Genomic DNA, 18322 nt, shown 5'->3' on the forward strand with positions numbered 1-18322 from the left:
ATCCTAAAGATATCTCCGACTCACTTATATAAAAGTGTGGATTGTAAACCTAATAATACTGGAAGACAAAAATGGCAGTTGACTAGTGCAGAGCCGCCCAAAGAGTGGTTAATTAAATCCTACACGGAGATCACATGGATCGTGAAAAAAGTAGACATTGATATGGTGAACATGTTGCAATCATATTAAAATCAAAGAATTAAAATAAAGAACCATTCGGCGTCTTCAAAATGGCTGTATAGGCAAAAATGATTGATGTGAGGCAGTAGAGTTTCCCTTCCGTATTCAGCAAATGTAAAATTCTATACTGTATGACCTAGTGAATTTGTTTTCTTCTTTTGCTGTTCCTTCATGAACATCACAATATGTATGGATGGAATCCACCTAGGGCTTTGGGAGAAAGACCTAGTATATACATTGACCCCTTTTGAAAAACATGTATTGAAATGGTTAAGATATAGTGATGACGTCCTAATCATTTGGGATGGTGAAATGGAGCAATTGGAAAGTTGCAACATGTTCACCATGTCAATGTCTACCTTTTTCACGATCCATGTGATCTAATAAAAACACTATTGCATTCACTCCTGTAGTGATATATTATTCCGCGTAGGATTTAATTAACCACTCTTTAAGCGGCTCTGCACTAGTCAACTGCCATTTTTGTCTCCCATTCACACTTTGTCTTTCCTGAACGCACAACAAAACACACAGGAAACCTGCTGCAAATGTGCAATGCTCAATGCACATATTATTATACAGGATTTATGCCATAAGTTGTTAATGGCATGCCAAACGCAGTTAGCAGATGGGCGTTTTTCTGTAAACACATATTGTAAAACTGCACAGCGTTGCACACCTGAAAAGTTGCAGGAGCTTTATTGGAGCATTGGTCGAACATAGGACAACCCAATCAAGAAGTGCACAGAAATTAAAAAAAAAAAAAAAAAAAAGGAGGAAAATGGTAATGCATGTTCCTGCTACACAAAGTGTGAATGGGGCCTTACTACAATGTGTACTGTGGATGGTTACATTGTATTGGTTTTCTATAGAGATCTATGCATCAGATCACAAAGAGGGATAAATGAGAAGAAATCTGCAAAGCAATTTGTTTTTGTCCAGGGAAGCATCACCCAGGACAGGTAGGAGTAAAGAGATTGTGCTTTACCCTAGGTTCACATTTATGTGGATTTCAGTGTGTTTTTCAGTTGGCAGAAAGGCACTAGTCCATTTAACATGATTTCCTACGGATCTAGTTCACATCTCTGCATTGTGAGCCGGTGCAGTTTTTATGGAAAGGGTCAGGGACTTTTTCTCCCGCAACAGATTGTAATAGATTTCATTGGACCCGCATGAAAGGGTTAAGAGCTAGGGTTAGAGATAAAATTAGGGTTGCAGTCCATAATGTTCAATATTGAGTTGGCCCACCTTTTTCCCTTCACTGGAACTAAAGGGACAAGCCCAACCCATGAAAAACAACCCCACACCATAATCCCCCCTCCACCAAACTTTACACTTGGCACATTGCAGTCAGGCAAGTATCGTTCTCCTGGCAACTGCCAAACCCAGACATCTCCATTGGATTGCCAGACAGAGAAGCGTGATTCATTACTCCAGAGAACATGTCTCCACAGCTCTAGAGTCCAGTGGTGGCGTGCTTTACACCACTGCATCTGACGCTTTGCATTGCACTTGGTGATATAAGGCTTGGATGCAGCTGCTCGGCTATGGAAACTCATTCCATAAGGCTCTCTGCGCACTGTTGTGCTAATCTGAAGGCCACATGAAGTTTGGAGGTCTTTAGCTATTGACTCTGCAGACAGTTGGTGACTTCTGAACACTGTGAGCATGGCATCAGTTAGAAATCATAGCCTATCTGAAGGGGCCCCCTTTAACCCCACTGTCCACCCCACCCCTGGCCCCTCTCCTAAACATGGTTTGAAACTAAATACAGCTTTGTCTTGTGTGCAGTAGAAGGGGGAGCAGTTACAAATACAGGTGTAAATGAGGCCTAAGGCTACAGGGCATTTTTTCTCAGAAAATAGGTGCAGGAACACTATCATGCCCCCATTGCATCACTGGCGATCAACATCATTCACAATACCCCCCCACCAGTGTGCTACATACAGAATATAGAACTTAAGAGTGCGTTATGTACAAAGTGTGGGGTTCAGGATTGGGCTACGTACAGAGTGCAGGGTTCAGGTTTGGGCTACGTACAGAGTGCGGGGTTCAGGACTGTGCTATGTTCAGGGTGCGGGGTTCAGGACTGGGCTACGTATAGAGTGCAGGGTTCAGGACTAGACTACCTACAGAGTGAGGGGTGCAGGATTGTGCTACGTACAGAATGCGGGGCTCAGGAGTGCGCTACGTACAGAGCGCTGGGCTCAGGAGTGAGCTACGTACAGAGTGCGGGGCTTAGGAGTGCGCTATGTACAGAGTGCGGGGCTTAGGAGTGCGCTATGTACAGAGTGCAGGGCTCAGGCGTGCCCTATGTACAGAGTGTGGGGCTCAGGAGTGCCCTACGTACAGAGTGTGGGGCTCAGGACTGCCCTACGTACAGAGTGTGGGGCTCAGGAGTGCGCTACATACAGAGTGTGGGGTTCAGGCATGAGTTATGTACATAGTGCAGGTTTCAGGATTGGGCTACGTACAGCAGAGTACGGAGTTAAAGATTGTGTTATGTACAGAGTGCAAGATTGGACTACGTACAGAGTGTGCGGTTCAGGATTGGGCAACATAGAGTGCGGGGTTCAGGAGTGTGCTACGTACAGAGTGCGGGGCTCAGGAGTGCGCTACGAACAGAGTGTGGGGCTCAGGAGTGCGCTACAAACAGCGTACGGGGCTCAGGAGTGAGATATGTACAGAGTGCAGGGCTCAGGAATGCGCTATGTACATAGTGCGGGGCTCACGAATGCGCTACGTGTAGAGTGCGGGGCTCAGGATTGGGCTACGTAGAGAGTGAAGGTGTACATATCTTACAGGTCAATTTCCCCCACAATACAGAGCTCTCCTCCCACATTTCTGCCCCTTCCTCCCCAGTACAGAGCTCTTCTCTCCTCCCTGCCCAGTGCAGAGCGCCCCTCTCCTCCTCTTCCAGATGTTTCTTCTCCTCCCTGTCCAATACACAGCGCTCCTCTCCCCTACAGAAGAGAATGTACTGCAACTTACAGTGAGAAGTCAGGCTGCCGAGGTGGGCTTCTGTAGATGCTGTAGACACGAGGCTGGAGATTTGCGCATACCCCGCTCCCTCCTCCTTTGCACCCCCCATCAGTTGTATGTGCAGGGAGAGTCGGGAGGATTTAGTGTGCTGCTGGGAGTAGATCGCTGTCACTTATAAAACTGTCATTTTACATGGCCTACCACTTCATGGCTGAGTTGCTATTGTTCCCAGTTGCTTCCACTTTGTTACAATACCACTAACAGTTGACCGTGGAATATTTAGTAGCAAGGAAATTTCACCGATGGACTTATTGCACACGTGGCAACCTATCACGGTACCACACTTGAATTCACTGAGCTCCTGAGAGCGACCCATTTTTTCACAAATATTTGTAGAAGCAGTCTGCTTGCCTAGGTGCTTGATTTTATACACCTGTGACCATGGAGGGGATTGGAACACCTGAATCCAATGATTTGGGGGGGCATACTTTTGGCAATATAGTGTATGTGTTCATTAGAATTTTGTCTGTAAATGGGAGTAGTTTAGTTGCAAATTGTACACGGAAACATTTGTTAGCTGTCTCCGATAGCAAAAATCGGCATGCCACGTCGAATGTTTACCTAACTACATGAAAGTCTGTGAATAGCATAGCCCAGGGACCTCCAAACATTCTAAACTAAGGGCCAGTTCACTGTCCTTCAGACTTTAGGTGGGGTGGATGATGGCCAGTGGGGGAAGAAAATGTCCTGGCATCAGTGGGAGGACTAGGACCGTCGGTGGTGTCAGTGGGAGGAATAATGCCCCATATCTTTGGTGTCAGAATTTGTAGTATTCTTTTCCAAAATGCAAAGCATAAATGGAGGACAGGCTGATTCATGAAAATAACTTTTCCAATGCCTATACATAGCATATACAGTATCTCCCAGAAATGAGTACACCCTCCTCACACTTTTTTTTATAAATATCCTATCTTTTCATGTGACAACACTGAAGAAATTACACTTTGCTACAATGTAAAGTAGTGAGTGTACCGCTTGTATAACAGTGTAAATTTGCTGTCCCCTCAAAATAACTCAACACACAGCCATTAATGTCTAAACCACTGGCAATAAACAAGAGTACACCCCTAAGTGAAAAGGGTCAGCCTGTCAGTGCTCAGGCCATATGCCGCAAACTGCATCAAATTGGTCTGCATGGCTGTCATCCCAGAAGGAAGCCTCTTCTAAAGATAATGCACAAGAAAGGCCGCAAACAGTTTGCTGAAGACAAGCAGACTAAGGACATGGATTACTGGAGCCATGTCCTCTGGTCTGATGAGACCAAGAGAAACTTATTTGGTTCAGATGGTATCAAGTGTGTGTGGCGGCAACCAGGTGAGGAGTACAAAGACAAGTGTGTCTTGCCTACAGCCAAGCATGGTGGTGGGAGTGTCATGGTCTGAGGATACATGGGTGCTGCCGGCACTGGGGAGCTACAGTTCATCGAGGGAACCATGAATGCCAACGTACTGTGACATACTGAAGCAGAGCATAATCCCCTCCCTTCGGAGACTGGGCCGCAGGGCAGTATTCCAACATGATAAAGACCCCAAACACACCTCCAAGACAACCACTGCTTTGCTAAAGAAGCCAAGGGTAAAGGTGATGGACTGGCCAAGCATGTCTCCAGACCTAAACCCTATTGAGCATCTGTGGAGCATTCTCAAATGGAAGTTGGAGGAATGCAAGGTCTCTAACATCCACCAGCTCCGTGATGTCGTCATGGAGGAGTGGAAGAGGATTCCAGTGGCAACCTGTGAAGCTCTGGTGAACTCCATGTCCAAGAGGGTTAAGGCAGTGCTGGAAAATAATGGTGGCCACACAAAATATTGACACTTTGAGCCCAATTTGGACATTTTCATTTAGGGGTGTACTCACTTTTGTTGTCAGCAGTTTAGACATTAATGGCTGTGTGTTGAATAATTTTGAGGGGACATAAAATTTACACTGTTATACAAGCTGTACACTACCAGGGGCCGACTGACCATTTGGAAACTTGGGCACTGAACGTGGACCCGGGGTCAGTAGGGGGCCCCATGAGATACCCCTGGTACCATTTTCATAGGCTTTTGTGAGTTTGAGCAAGGACACAGGGGTCCCATGATCCCTTTTTGCCCGGGGGCCCCATGAGTTGTCAGTCCACCCCTGCTCACTACTTTACATTTTAGCAAAGCGTCATTTCTTCAGTGTTGTCACATGAAAAGATATAATAAAATATTTACAAAAATGTGAGGGTTGTAGTCACTTCTGTGAGATTCTGTACATAGCTCTAACAACCTACAGGACTAGTCATATACATACTGTAAACCTTTGGCTGAGCAGCAACCTCGTTCTTGTAAATAGACTCAATACAACAGTGAGTGGGAAAGGTACGGTGTTGCATGTTGGCACCTGGAAAGGAAAATTAAGGTAAATAAGGTAACAATTTTCCTTTTTCCTGCTGCTAACATCACAGTGTACATACAGTATAATAAAGAACTCAATACACAGGTGTTATTGGGAAGAATACATTAGCCGCTGGGCGGGGGTGCCATTAGTTATTGGCACTGAAGCACTTTTCTGTGCACTTTGGGAAACCGTGTGATTTTGCACGTTCCCAACATACACAAAGTGTAAACCTGGTCTAGTTCACACCTGCGGCTAAGTTAAAACATTTCATTAAGTTCTATTGGTTGCAGTGTGAGGCGGTGCACTGCGTCACACTGAAAACAAGTAGTGCATGCAGTACGTCTTTTTCAGTGCACACCATGGTGGTGTGAATCGGCCAGGAAGGAGCAAGGCATTTTGCTTTGTCTTGTGGATGGACTGCGCTGGAACAGCCACCCAATGTGGTCCGACCAAACCTGTTGTGAATCAGCCCTCATACTGAACAACAAAGAAGACATCAGTATTTTCATTGCCATGTCAACAAATGTGAAAGCGCCACACTATAATGTGAAATGAAGGCGTTGGAAGACCAGCTGGCCACTTTATAGATGGTTTTCAGTAACACTCTTGTGACTGAAGTCTATTTATAGAGGTCTTTGGTCCAGTGGGTCATCGGGGCTCAGTCTCTCTCAGTCAAAAATTGCTCTACTTAGAAGTAGAGCATAAAGGTAGCAGCATATGCAGAAGATATGCTGTTTTACATAGAAATTGACGCTACCTAATTTAATGAGGTTATTAAAACAATATGGAGAATTATCCAATTTAAAAATAAACCCTACAAAATCTGAAATTCTAAATATTAATGTATCAAGATCGGAGAGGGGGAACTTGCAAGAAGACTTTCCATTCACAAGGAGGGAAAGGGAATTAAGTTACTTGGGAATAAAGTTAACTTCAGCAATAAAAGATTTATATCAATGGCGCATATTTGGTGGGAATGTCCAAAAATACAGGTATTTTGGCAAGAAATAATTCAAAATATACAGGAGATTTTGGGGACTTCAATCCAGAAGGACCCGTGGGTGTGCCTTTTTTTACAAAAGAGTTGCCAGTAAAACAATATAAAAAAAGTATACTGTATTATACACTTTGTGCGGCAAAGAGCTTGAATCCTAAACATTGGCAGGCCCAGGAATCTCCAACAAGGAAGGACTGGAAAGAGAGAATTGAGTATATTAATAAGATGGAGGAGTTGTGTTATATTGAGGAGGATAAAGTGGAAGTGTATAGAGAAAAATAGAGAGAATGGTGTGATTTTAAAACATTGGGAAAATACGTTAAAACGAGGGGTGATTTTGTTATTGAGTTGGAGAGTTGAAATGATTAAATAGACAAATAGAAATAGGTTGGTATACAGAGAGGGAAGAGAAGTTAAGACAGGAATGGCCATGGGTTTCTTTAAGGGGGAGGGAGAGTATAGGGGAAAAGGGGATGTATTAGATGTGGTATTGTTATTTGTATTGTCTTTTCTCTAAAGAAAAAAATTAATAAAATATATAATAAAAAAAAAAAAAAAAAAAAAAAAAAAAAACACATTTCTCCACTTAAATCATGGCTTTGCAAACTTTTTTTTAAAAGCGGTATGAAACTCAAAAGCAAACATTATATTGCAATTTTTAGATGTGATGACTGCATTAGTATTTTTTTTTTTTTTTTTTAGGCATTCTTTCCTGTGGTTTTACCTGGTAATCTCAGCAAGCCTGTTTTTCAACAAACAAGCTGTGCCCCTTAATAGAGTGGATGCACGCTAAAGCCTAGTACACACAGCATTTTTTTTTTCAGCCCAACAGCTGAATAAAAACTGGAGGAGCTCACCGGGAGGTCGCTGTACTAACAATGCGATTTTAGTACAGCAATCTCCCTACTGGGCTATTGTTCTCTGAAAAGGGGGACCGCTGCCAGAACACATCAGTTAGCTTACACAAACATTGGCTAAGAGAGCTGATTGGATGCCGATCAGCTGCTGGTTATTCAGCAAGCTTGGTCAACAGAAGATGGCAGAGAGATTGGCTTCTGTCAAACAAGAACACATACACACAGGCTAAATGTCAGTCAGTATCTACTGTACAAGTTGATTTCAGACAATATTCGGCCCTTGTGAACGGGCTCAATACAGAAAGTTTGTTACTCACCAGCTGAAAAGAGGGGGGGGGGGGAAAGGAAAAGAAAAAAAGGAAACTACTGCAGCCACCACATCTAATGATTGGTAAGCTGCAATACAGCGGGTAAAATAAGTATTGAACGAGTCACCATTTTTCTCAGTAAATTTATTTCTAAAAAAGGTGCTATTGACATAAAAAGTTTCACCATGTAGGTAACAACCCATACAATCCAAAGAAACCAAAACAAATATGTTCAGAAATTATGTTATGCGTAATAAAATGGAATTATAAAAAAGTAAGGTATTGGCGCTATACAGGCCCGGACTGGCCAACTTTGTAAACTTTTTTTTTTTTTTTTTTTTTATAGATAGCACACTGTAACCAAAGAATGTTTTTCATTCAGAAAAAGCATAAAAAAATATTTTACTACCTGCAAAGCATAATTGGGCAGTTCCATTTAATTATGCCAGATTTTTTAAGATTTAAACGTATTTTTTACAGAACAAAAAAAAAAAAACTCACTAATTGAGCAGTAGAAAATGCATCGGAAACAAGGTACAATGTCGCTTTTCAACAGGAAATCTACCATACAGGAACCAAATAAACACCCAGTTTGCAAAAGGAGCTACATTTCATGGCTTGTTGTGGCTTGGAAAGGCATGGTCATTGTAGTTGGTCCATGCTGCCTGCCTCAGGTCAAAGCGACTAATTAGTGAACAAATGAAGGCACTTGAGCTCACACAATAGGGATGCAGAGATTTTTCAGTTGGGCAGTACTGTGAAAAGTGGCCATTCAGAAGAGATCAGTGGCCTCACAATGGCAATGCCTTCCATTTCCATTTCTATTCAAAGCAGATATTGTTCAGTAGCAGAAGAAAGGCAAAGTGCTGGAGGAAGATAAAAGCAAGCAATGTGCTGTGTACAGGACTGCTCTTATTTTCAGAGTTTCCCCATAGCCTACTGGCCTTTAATGTTCCCTGCAACTTGTAACAAATTTCAACCACTACATACAGGAACAATGTACTTGTAGTTAGGAAGAATCCTAGAGTCGCAAACATCAAAAAGACTTAAGACAGCTGTACAAACCAAGCAAACTTGACTCATCTTGTACAAGGATGATCTTAGGACAAAAATCACAGCATGCAAGTCTCTTATGAATACTAAGCATGGTGGAGAGCAGCTGCAGTTTGTTTCCTAAATTTTAGTATAATTTACCCCATTTGTCATGCATGCTGATGCCCAGGGCCAGTGATCACGCGTTGGTTACGTTGACAATAACTTTAGCGTTAATTTGCATAACCAAATCATTTTCTAGATTTTAAACTATTATAGCTCCTCTTCAGTTGAATGGGTTGCATTTGGCAGGTGGTATTGCCTGCCAAACACAAAACAGAAGGGATAATTTTTGGATGTAAAGCACGACCACGCTATATATATATATATACACCCTCCCTGACCTCCACTGCCATTGCAGCTTAAGGGAATGGTGGGGGATGTAAAAATATGGCTCAACTTTGTGTTTTTACCCCCTCTTAACCACAGGTGTAAATGGGGGCTTCGTGTACCTGATAATTACAAGTAATTATGGTGCATATTTGGAGGTCTTTAAAAAAAAAAAAATGTTTTTGCCTTTTTAGTTATACTTTAATAGTTTTGGATGGGGTAGAGATGGATAACAAATATTAGGTTTGTATTGAAGTCTGTGCCCCTTTAGGGAGATTCACCTTCTCAAAATTTTGGGTTAACCCCAGAAAAGTAATAAAAAAGGGGAAAATTTCCAATGGGGACACTAGTTCTAGTGAAGTAGGGGTCCCCAAGGTATTCCCTTAATTTGTGGTCGTCATCTCTCAAAAAACAAACCCCAAAGCATAAAAAGAATGCTTAAACCAAATACAGATTTGATGATCCAGATACACCAATGTTTTTCTTTAACTGCATGGGTTTAGAATAACTACTTTTTTACATTTGGAAAGAAAACGGTTTAGTGCAGATTTTCCCACCAGACTGACACTACACAATCCGCTTCTACAATTCCAATACACTAGTTTGACTTCCAGAACATGTTTATGTAATAGTTGTATGAAACATCCTTGGTTTGATACGTAACAGCTGGAGAAAATGAAGAAGGGACATGCCTTCTGATACAACCAATAGGAATCCAATAAACATTTTGTCCCGCAAGCTATGAGCACAAGACACTTGTGTCTGGTTGCTACAAACAAGACCACAGTTATTTATTTTGTCTAATATATACTTCAATGTTTTTGTTATTGGAAAACTACCAGAAAAATTATGAGCAACAGGAGTCAAGATGGAAAATTCAGTTCAAGAAATGTACAATGCACACATTTTAAAATGGAAAAATCCAATTTATTCACAAAAATAAGTTTACTATCAAAAGAACCATATTAATGTACAGTATAATACAATGATCTTTTACAGCCTCATATCAGTTCATGTCCATAGCAGCACCTCTATGTACAGCAGAAATGTTCCAGTCTTGTCAAAAGTTCAGCTTTTTTACAATGTCTTCTGAAAGATAAAAACACAAGTAACTTGATTAACTGAAAAATAGTGTTAGTTTACGGATACAACTATATAGTAGGTCTCAAGCCATCTGTCAGCCTGTAGGCTATTGTCACCAGTTGCTTCTAGACACAAAGACATTCCTCAAAAATATCCCACTACTTGTGACTTATGATAAACAAGATGTGAATAGAAGGAAAGCATGGCTACAATCAAAAACATCTTTCATAAGCCTCGGTGCACTGAACAGCATGTGAATTACACAGGAACCGCGCTGCATTCCTGTGAAATTAATATAATTCAGTGCAGTGCGATTCATCATGAATGAGGTCAAAAGCTCACCGCATTACACCACAGTCGTGCATGCACAAGTTTTGGAACTGCAGTGCAACCAGATTGCATGGTCATCTTGTACCATGCGATCCAGTGCAGGAAAACGCACTGTATTTGTGACCTGCGTTTGGGGTGCCGTTCTACAGATTGCAAGGGCAGTGTGATCTGATGGAGTTTCCCGAACCACATTCTAGAGTGAACATGAGCTAAATCATTAGGAGTGAGTTCATGCCAGTTCACTGCAGTTTGGGAGCAGCATGATTGCATGTGTGGTTTATCTGCAGTTTTAGGTGCGCTCCCATTGACTTCTATTAGACTGCATGTTTTCATGACAGCACATCAAAATCCTGTATGCTGCATCGTTCATGCACTTTCAGAAAATACAATCTAATAGAAGTCAATGGGAGCGCACCTAAAACAGCAGATAAACCACACATGCAATCACACTGCACCCAAACTGCAGTGGTGTGAACTTGCTTTAAGATGAAGTCTACGCTAAATATAAAAAAGTGTGCTTAAAAAAAAAAACAAAAAAAAACAAAAAAAAAAACACACTACTTTCCCCCACCACTCCTCCTACCCCATGCTGTATACGGTTATAAAAGAAAGCAGCGTAAATAGCCTTTATTGAAACCACTTGGCTCGACAATGTGGGTGAATTGCGGAAGTCAGGACATCACTTGCCAGCCTCCATTGCCTGGGCTCCCTCCTGTCCCTGGAGCACCTGCTTATTACCACAGGAGAGCACAAGGTAAACACATGACTCAAACAGTAGTAATGCATTATAAAGTTACCAAACAGCCTTAAATAGTACGCAAACCATTAACTCCCTTCTATTTCTTGGTCCCTTCTGGTATGTTACATATACCATGGAAAGCATTTCAAAAACCTTGTGAACTGATAACGTTCAGCTTGTGCTGACTACATAGAGCTACAGCATTATTGAGGACTACAGAACCATGCCCCTTGATGTTAGAGAAGAGAAAGTGGTGAAGTCCTAGAGCCTACCTGAGCCCTGCCCGAGCTGCGAAGGTGTCCTCACTCTCTGTAGTCTTTTGGGACACGTGACAGGTCCCAGAAGACTACAGGACCATTCATGAAGCGCAGCGCGACTTGTGCATGTGCAGTGGGTACCTGCTGTGAAGCCACACAGCCGGGTGCCCACACTGAAAATGCTGGACATAGGACAGCCGGTGAAACAGGCTGCAGGGGACACACCGTGGGACCGAGGGAAAGGTAAGTGGCCGTTATATGCCTATAGGAAGGCCTGAGGTCATTGCTCCTCCTACAAAGGGAAAAAGAGAAACTGCCAACATTATTCCTGTCAATTGATACCGAAAAGGCTTTTGACAGGGTTAACTGGGGCTTTATGATTGATAAGGTAGATGTCTTAAGAATAGGGCCTAAAATATTAAGGTGGATAAAAGGGCTTTATAGTGCTCTGTCAGCGGGGGTTAAGGTCAACGAATCCCTCTCACAGTTTTTTAAAATGTTTAACGGAACAAGACAAGGATGTTCACTCTCTCCTCTATTGTTTGTTTTATCCCCTGTCCTGGCGAGGGTAGGAAAGCGTGTAGACATACTAGGAATAAAAGATAGGGGAAGTGGTACATAAGGTGGCAGCATATACAGACATGTTGTTCTATATCGTAAATCCTAGAATAACACTGCCTAATTTAATGAGACTATTAAAACAGTATGGCGATCAAAACTGAAAAAAAATCCCGCAAAGTCAGAGATCTTTAACATTACTAGATCAAAGGTCCAGAAGTGGAGTCTACAAAAAGACTTTCCCTTTACTTGGAGGGAAAAGGAAATAAGCTATCTGGAGATAAAACTTACTCCTTCAATAAAAAACCCCGTGCCAGGCAAATTACATTCCATTATTAAATGAAATAAGAGGAGCTGGGGAGATGGTCAAAAGGTGCAGCTTCTTGGATAGGCCGTATAAATCTGGTAAAGATGGTGACAGTACCAAAAATACTGCATAAGTTTCACATGCTCCCAGTTCACCTTCCAGGATCTTTTTTCGAGATAATAAAGAAGATACTTAAGTTCATCCTAAATAAGAAACTGAGAAGTATGAGGTATTGTGTAGGGCAAAGGAAATGGGGGCTTGGGTATGCCTAATGTTAAGAAATATTATCAAGCGGTGATATTGTCACGAATAATAGATTGGATATTTAATTCACAAGAGAAAAGTTGGGTGAACATGGAAGGGACTTTGAGCAAGGCACAGTTAGGAAAGATGGTTTGGGTACCACATACATTTTGTACAATAGATGTGAACATTAGTTCACTTACAAAAGACAGTTTTAAGTGTTTGGGATAGAATGCATAAGCAAAAGGGATGGGAATAGAATTCAGGTATGATTCCCTTGGTGGAGATGGAGTATTTCCCCCCAGGGAAGGATAATATTTCAGGGAAATGGATTAAAGATAAGAATGCACACTTTAAGGATATAGTGAATAAGGGGAAACTGCACACTTTGTTAGAATTAAAAGGAAGAAAAATTATTTTATACATTAGATGAATGGCGGTATGGCCAATTAGGTCATTTTGTCTCAATGCTCCCACAACCACTGAGGATGTCGGAGAATCTGTATCCATTTGAAAAATTGTTGAATGTAACTTTGGTTCCAAAGAAGGGTACCTCTAAGATCTATAAGAGTCTCATGGATATGGAAAGCACCGAACCGCCTCAGTTCTTGGGAAAATGGGAACAGGAGCTTGGAACAAAACTGAACGATCAGCAAAAGAATAAAATATTTAAATTAACACATGAGGTGACAAATATGAGCACAGTTGAAATTAATTATAAAATGTTTGGATAGATGGTATATCACACCAAGTAAGTCACATAAACAAGTAGATGTTTCACCTTTATGTTGGAGAGGATGTGGGGAAAAGGGAACAATAGTTGACATATGAAGGGATTGTCCGAAAATACAGGATTACTGGAAGGGAATATTGCAATACATTCAAGAAATATGTGGGATTATTGTACAGAGAGACCCATGGGTATGTTTATTTTATAAATTTGAAGCTTCAGTAAAATTACAAAAGAACAGGATACTATATCATTTAATCAGTGCGGCTAAGGGCTTGATTCCCAAGTGTTGGTTAGCCCCAGATCCACCAAGAATAAAGGACTGGGTCAACAGAGTGGAGAACATCTACAGGATGGAGGAGCTGTGTCATATTGAAGAGGATAGAACAGAAAAATGTAGGAAAACATGGAGTAGCTGGTTAATGTTTAAAACAGCCAAAATATATTTAGAACTGGTTGGAATATAGGGGGAAGGAGTATAAGATGGAGCTCTAATGGAGTACCTGAAAGAAAGAAGGAGATAGGATGGAAGGGATATAGATATAGATAGAAAATCTTGATAAAAGATACATGCTAGGAACTCTGATATGGATTGGGGTAATTGGGGGGGGGGGGGGGGGGAGAGAGGGAAGGAGGGCGGGCGGAGTGAGGGAAAAGATTTAAATGAACTGTATGTTTTGGTGAATTTAAAAAAAAAAAAAGAAAAAAACAAAAACACACAACGAAGGACTGGTAAGCCACAATTTTATATATTTGTGTGAAGGTTTAGAAAGGCCTTCAATTTAAATTCAAACTTTGCTATTAGGAGCTTCAGTTGGCTAGTTATTGATAAAGGTGAGTGAACAGATTCATAAAATCAGAAGAACTGGCTTATTGTGAATTTATTAAATCACAACAGTCTGAAGATATTGACGCAAAACAATAAAAATACAATTTCCTTTCCCCAATTTTAATTCATACTGATCTGTCCGTTGTGTGGAATCCAATTCTGGTATTTACAAACTGTACAATTCTCTGCAGATTGGACATGACTGTATTAAACCTAAAGGGCAAAAAATAAAAAATAAAATGCTATTTTTCAGTTAGTGAATGAACTTGTCCCATTTCAGTTTAGGAGCTCTGTTATATGAGAAATTCTGCAAAAAACAAATTCTCAGTTCTAGCCGAATATGAAACATTTCAGACTCCTAACATGTGAACACATTTCTCCTCAGAATAAGGAGTGCAGCCTACTCCGAGGAAGCCATTTGTTAAATCTGTTTAGTGAACAGTTGCTACTCCGTGGATAACTGCTAGTGTTTTTAACATCCTGCTTGAGCAAAAGTCTTCCTTCTTTATTCTAGTCCTAAAGAGATTTTTAAGGCATAAGGTTTTTTTTTACCTTCCTACAGTCTATGCATGAAGGTACAAAACCAACTGTGTGCAGATTCCCCCGCAGCCCCTCCTAATACACACATGAGCTTGATCGCGATCCAGAAATGTGCATGAGAGAAGCGGCTCTGCCGGGTCTCTCTCTCCTCATTGGCTGAATCACAGTAGTGGGAACACCTGGCATTTTATGCTGGCTGATCACTAAAGAGTGGGAAATTTGAAAAAGTTTTACTTTTGACTGCTGGTGATTGCTGTGCTTGTAGTTTTATTTTCTTCTTTGGGTCTTGCTAAAAGCTTTTAACTTTTTTAAATCCCTTTTTCTGTCACTTTTTAAATAGCATTTTTTTTCTTCCTTTCCTTGTCTTCCTTCACTCTAAGGGGAGGGGTAATTGGTCACAGGTGATACAGGTCCTATATAACTTGCTGTAGAGCTCACTCTGAGCTTGCTCCTTTTTGAGCTTGCCTGTATTTTGCTTGCAGGACCTTTGATAAGTGGAGTTAAAAAAACGGAGTTTACTAACCTGTAAGTGACAACTGATCTTTCCTGTTAATATTGTAACTGGGATATGAGAGCCAGCAGGGTTGAGGGTTTTGTGTAGTGCACAGTGTGCCGCATGTATGCAGCAATGGAGCATCAGCTCCAGGATGGATACCGCTGCGACAGATGTGAGCGGCTTGCCGTTCTGGAACCTCGCGTTAGAGGTCTGGAGGAGAAAGTTGAAACACTGGGCAGAGCTATCAACCTTGAAAGAGGACTTCTGCTCTGTGAGCAGGTAGCTAATGGGATTGATGTGGAGGGCAGAGGGGCCAATCAGGATTATCAGGTAGGAAGATGGGTTACTGTAACGAGAGGGAGTGGTAGGGGCTCACAGAAAATGAAGGCTTGCCCTGGGTTTGAGCACCCAAAACAGGTTCGCCAAGTTGGGTGAATATGTGGGGGTGGCAAGCTCGGGGTGGCAGCCCTGGATGTCACTGCTATCCCTAACAGCCAGGAGGGCAGACCATCTGAGAGGGGTGGTGAGGGTAGTGCAGGAAGGCCTAGACAGCTGGTGGTAGTAGGGGATTCTATGATCAGAAGGGCTGATAGAATAATTTGTTGCCAGGATCGCCTCAACCGAATGGTTTGCCGTCTCCCTGGTGCCAGGATTCGTCATGTGGTGGACCAGGTTGATAAATTACTCGAAGGGGCTGGGCATGACCCAGCTGTCTCTGTTCATGTTGGAACCAATGACAGAATACATGGAAGGTGGAGGCTCCTTAAAAATCAACTTAAAAGAACTAGGCTGCAAGTTGAAGGGAAGGACGTCCAAGGTGATATTCTCTGAAATATTACCTGTGTCATGCGCAACTCAGGAAAGACGGGGAGATTCGAGAACTCAATGCATGGCTGAAGACCTTGTGTAAGAGAGAAGGATTTGGGTTTCTAGAGCACTGGGCTGACTTTTCATTGGGGTGCAACCTATATGCTAGAGATGGTTTGCACCTAAATGGAAAGGGGTCTGCTGTGCTGGGGGAGAGGTTTATGGGAAGGCTGGAGGAGTATTTAAACTAGGATCGAAGAGGGAGGGAGAATTAGATTATAACGGGGTAGACAAATCAGACAGGGGTCAGTACTTTTTGGTGGGGGGAATGGGGAAAAGGCTATGGCAGATAAGAAGGTTCCCATGTTACAAACAACCAGTGGAATTGGTACCATTTGTATGAAAATAAAAAAATATGCAAAATACGTGTGAACAAGGTGTCAATCAATTAAAGTGTTTGTTCACTAATGCCAGAAGTCTGCCAAGCAAAATAGGTGAGTTGGAAGCTTTGTTGCATGAAGAGAGCTATGATTTAATTGGTATTGCTGAATCTTGGCTTTATTCTTCACATGACTGGGCCATTAATATTCCTGGCTATGTTCTCTTTCGGAGAGACAGATAAATAGGAAAGGTGGTGGTGTATGTCTCTATGTGAGAAGTGATCTCAGGGCGAGTGTGAAAGAGGACCTAGTTGATGGAGAGTGTGATGAGGCTGAAGTATTATGGGTGGAACTGCACATGAGGGTGCGTACTACAAAGGTAATCATTGGAGTTTGTTACAAGCATCCCAGTGTTAATGAGGTGGTGGAAACTCAGCTCCTTGCACAGATCGAAAGGGCTGCAAGGGCTGGGACAGTGATAATATTGGGGGATTTTAACTACCCGGAAATTGACTGGAGTAATGGTACTGCAGGAACAATTAAAGGGCAAAAAATTTTAAACCTATTACAGGACAATTTTTATGGTACAGTTCATAGAGACCCCTACTAGGAATGATGCTCTGCTGGACGTGGTAATCTCAAACCATGCAGAGCTTGTAATGAATGTCCATATAAAAGAATATCTGGGTAGAAGTGACCATAACATGATGTCATTTATTGTTAGCTGTAAACAAGCACATACGGGAAAAATAAAAACGCTCAATTTCAAGACAGCTAATTTTCCAAGGCTGAGAGCTGCTCTCCAAGAGTTAAAATGGGAGGGAATATTGGCATTGATGAACACAACACAGAAATGGGAGTTCTTCAAAAAGACTGTATGAACACACTGCAAAATATATTCCCATGGGCAACAAGGTTAAAAGGCTAAAAATCAAACCTATGTGGCTTACGGCCAAAGTTAAAAAGGCTATAGATAAGAAAAGAGCTTTTATCCAATATAAAAATGAAGGAACACTATCATTGTTTAAACATTACAAAGAATATAACAGAACATGCAAAAAGGTAATAAAGGCTGCAAAAATTGAAAACAAACGACAGATTGCAAAAGATAGCAGGACCAACCCCAAAAATTCTTCAAATATATTAATAGTAAAAAGGTCCGGTCATGTAGGCCCTTTACAAAATACTGGGGACAAAGAGAAGGCAAAATTTATTTAATACCTTCTTCAGCTCTGTGTATACAAAGGAGCATGCGGGAGCTCTTGTCCATAATGGGCATGGTATTGACACAGCTCCAGATGATCCACATTGGCTCACAATTGATATGATTCAAACATATTTAGACAATAAAGGTGAATAAAGCACCTGGACCAGATGGCATACACCCACGGGTCCTTAAAGAATTGAACTTTGTCATTGCAAAGCCATTGTTTCTAATTTTTAGGGACTCTTTAGTGACTGGCATCAGGGTGGATTTGATTTAAATCAAACCGATTTAAATCACCATTTAAATCGCTAGTCAGTAAAGCTTGATTTAAATCATAGTTTTCTACATAAAGACTAATTCTTGCTGGTATAACTTTAATATGCAAGTAGATGAAGATTTTTAGAACAGCTTTTCATATTAGTTTTTTTTATCCCCAGTTAATAGGTTAATCATATTAGGACAACTTTTCTGTTGTACTTAGGAAGGAGAAAAATAATCATTACCTTAATAATAACAATTTAAATAGATTTATTCATCTGAAACAATAACATTCCAGCATATGTTATTTGCTTAAACAAACATCCATGTTTGTTAACTAATTTGGCTAAACAAAATATATATATTTTAAGAAACTTAGACTGTC

The 18322-nt window shown here is 41.3% G+C and overlaps 1 protein-coding gene across 2 annotated transcripts in view; it reads right to left on the reverse strand.

Annotated features, from left to right (window-relative positions):
* Positions 1-10078: 10078 nt before the first annotated feature.
* CDK7 (cyclin dependent kinase 7) overlaps positions 10079-18322 on the reverse strand; it is a 39822-nt gene continuing 31578 nt past the window's right edge. For both annotated transcript variants that reach the window (XM_089658379.1, XM_089658378.1), the window contains one exon: positions 10079-10262. In XM_089658379.1, coding sequence (XP_089514505.1) covers positions 10234-10262 — 29 coding nt within the window. In that variant the 3' untranslated portion in view covers positions 10079-10233. The remainder of the gene's footprint in view (positions 10263-18322) is intronic.

Source organism: Staurois parvus, unplaced genomic scaffold (genome assembly GCF_062004578.1).
Source record: "Staurois parvus isolate SC_StPar_1 unplaced genomic scaffold, SC_StPar_1.0 ptg001065l, whole genome shotgun sequence".
Taxonomy (NCBI): Eukaryota; Metazoa; Chordata; class Amphibia; order Anura; family Ranidae; genus Staurois; species Staurois parvus.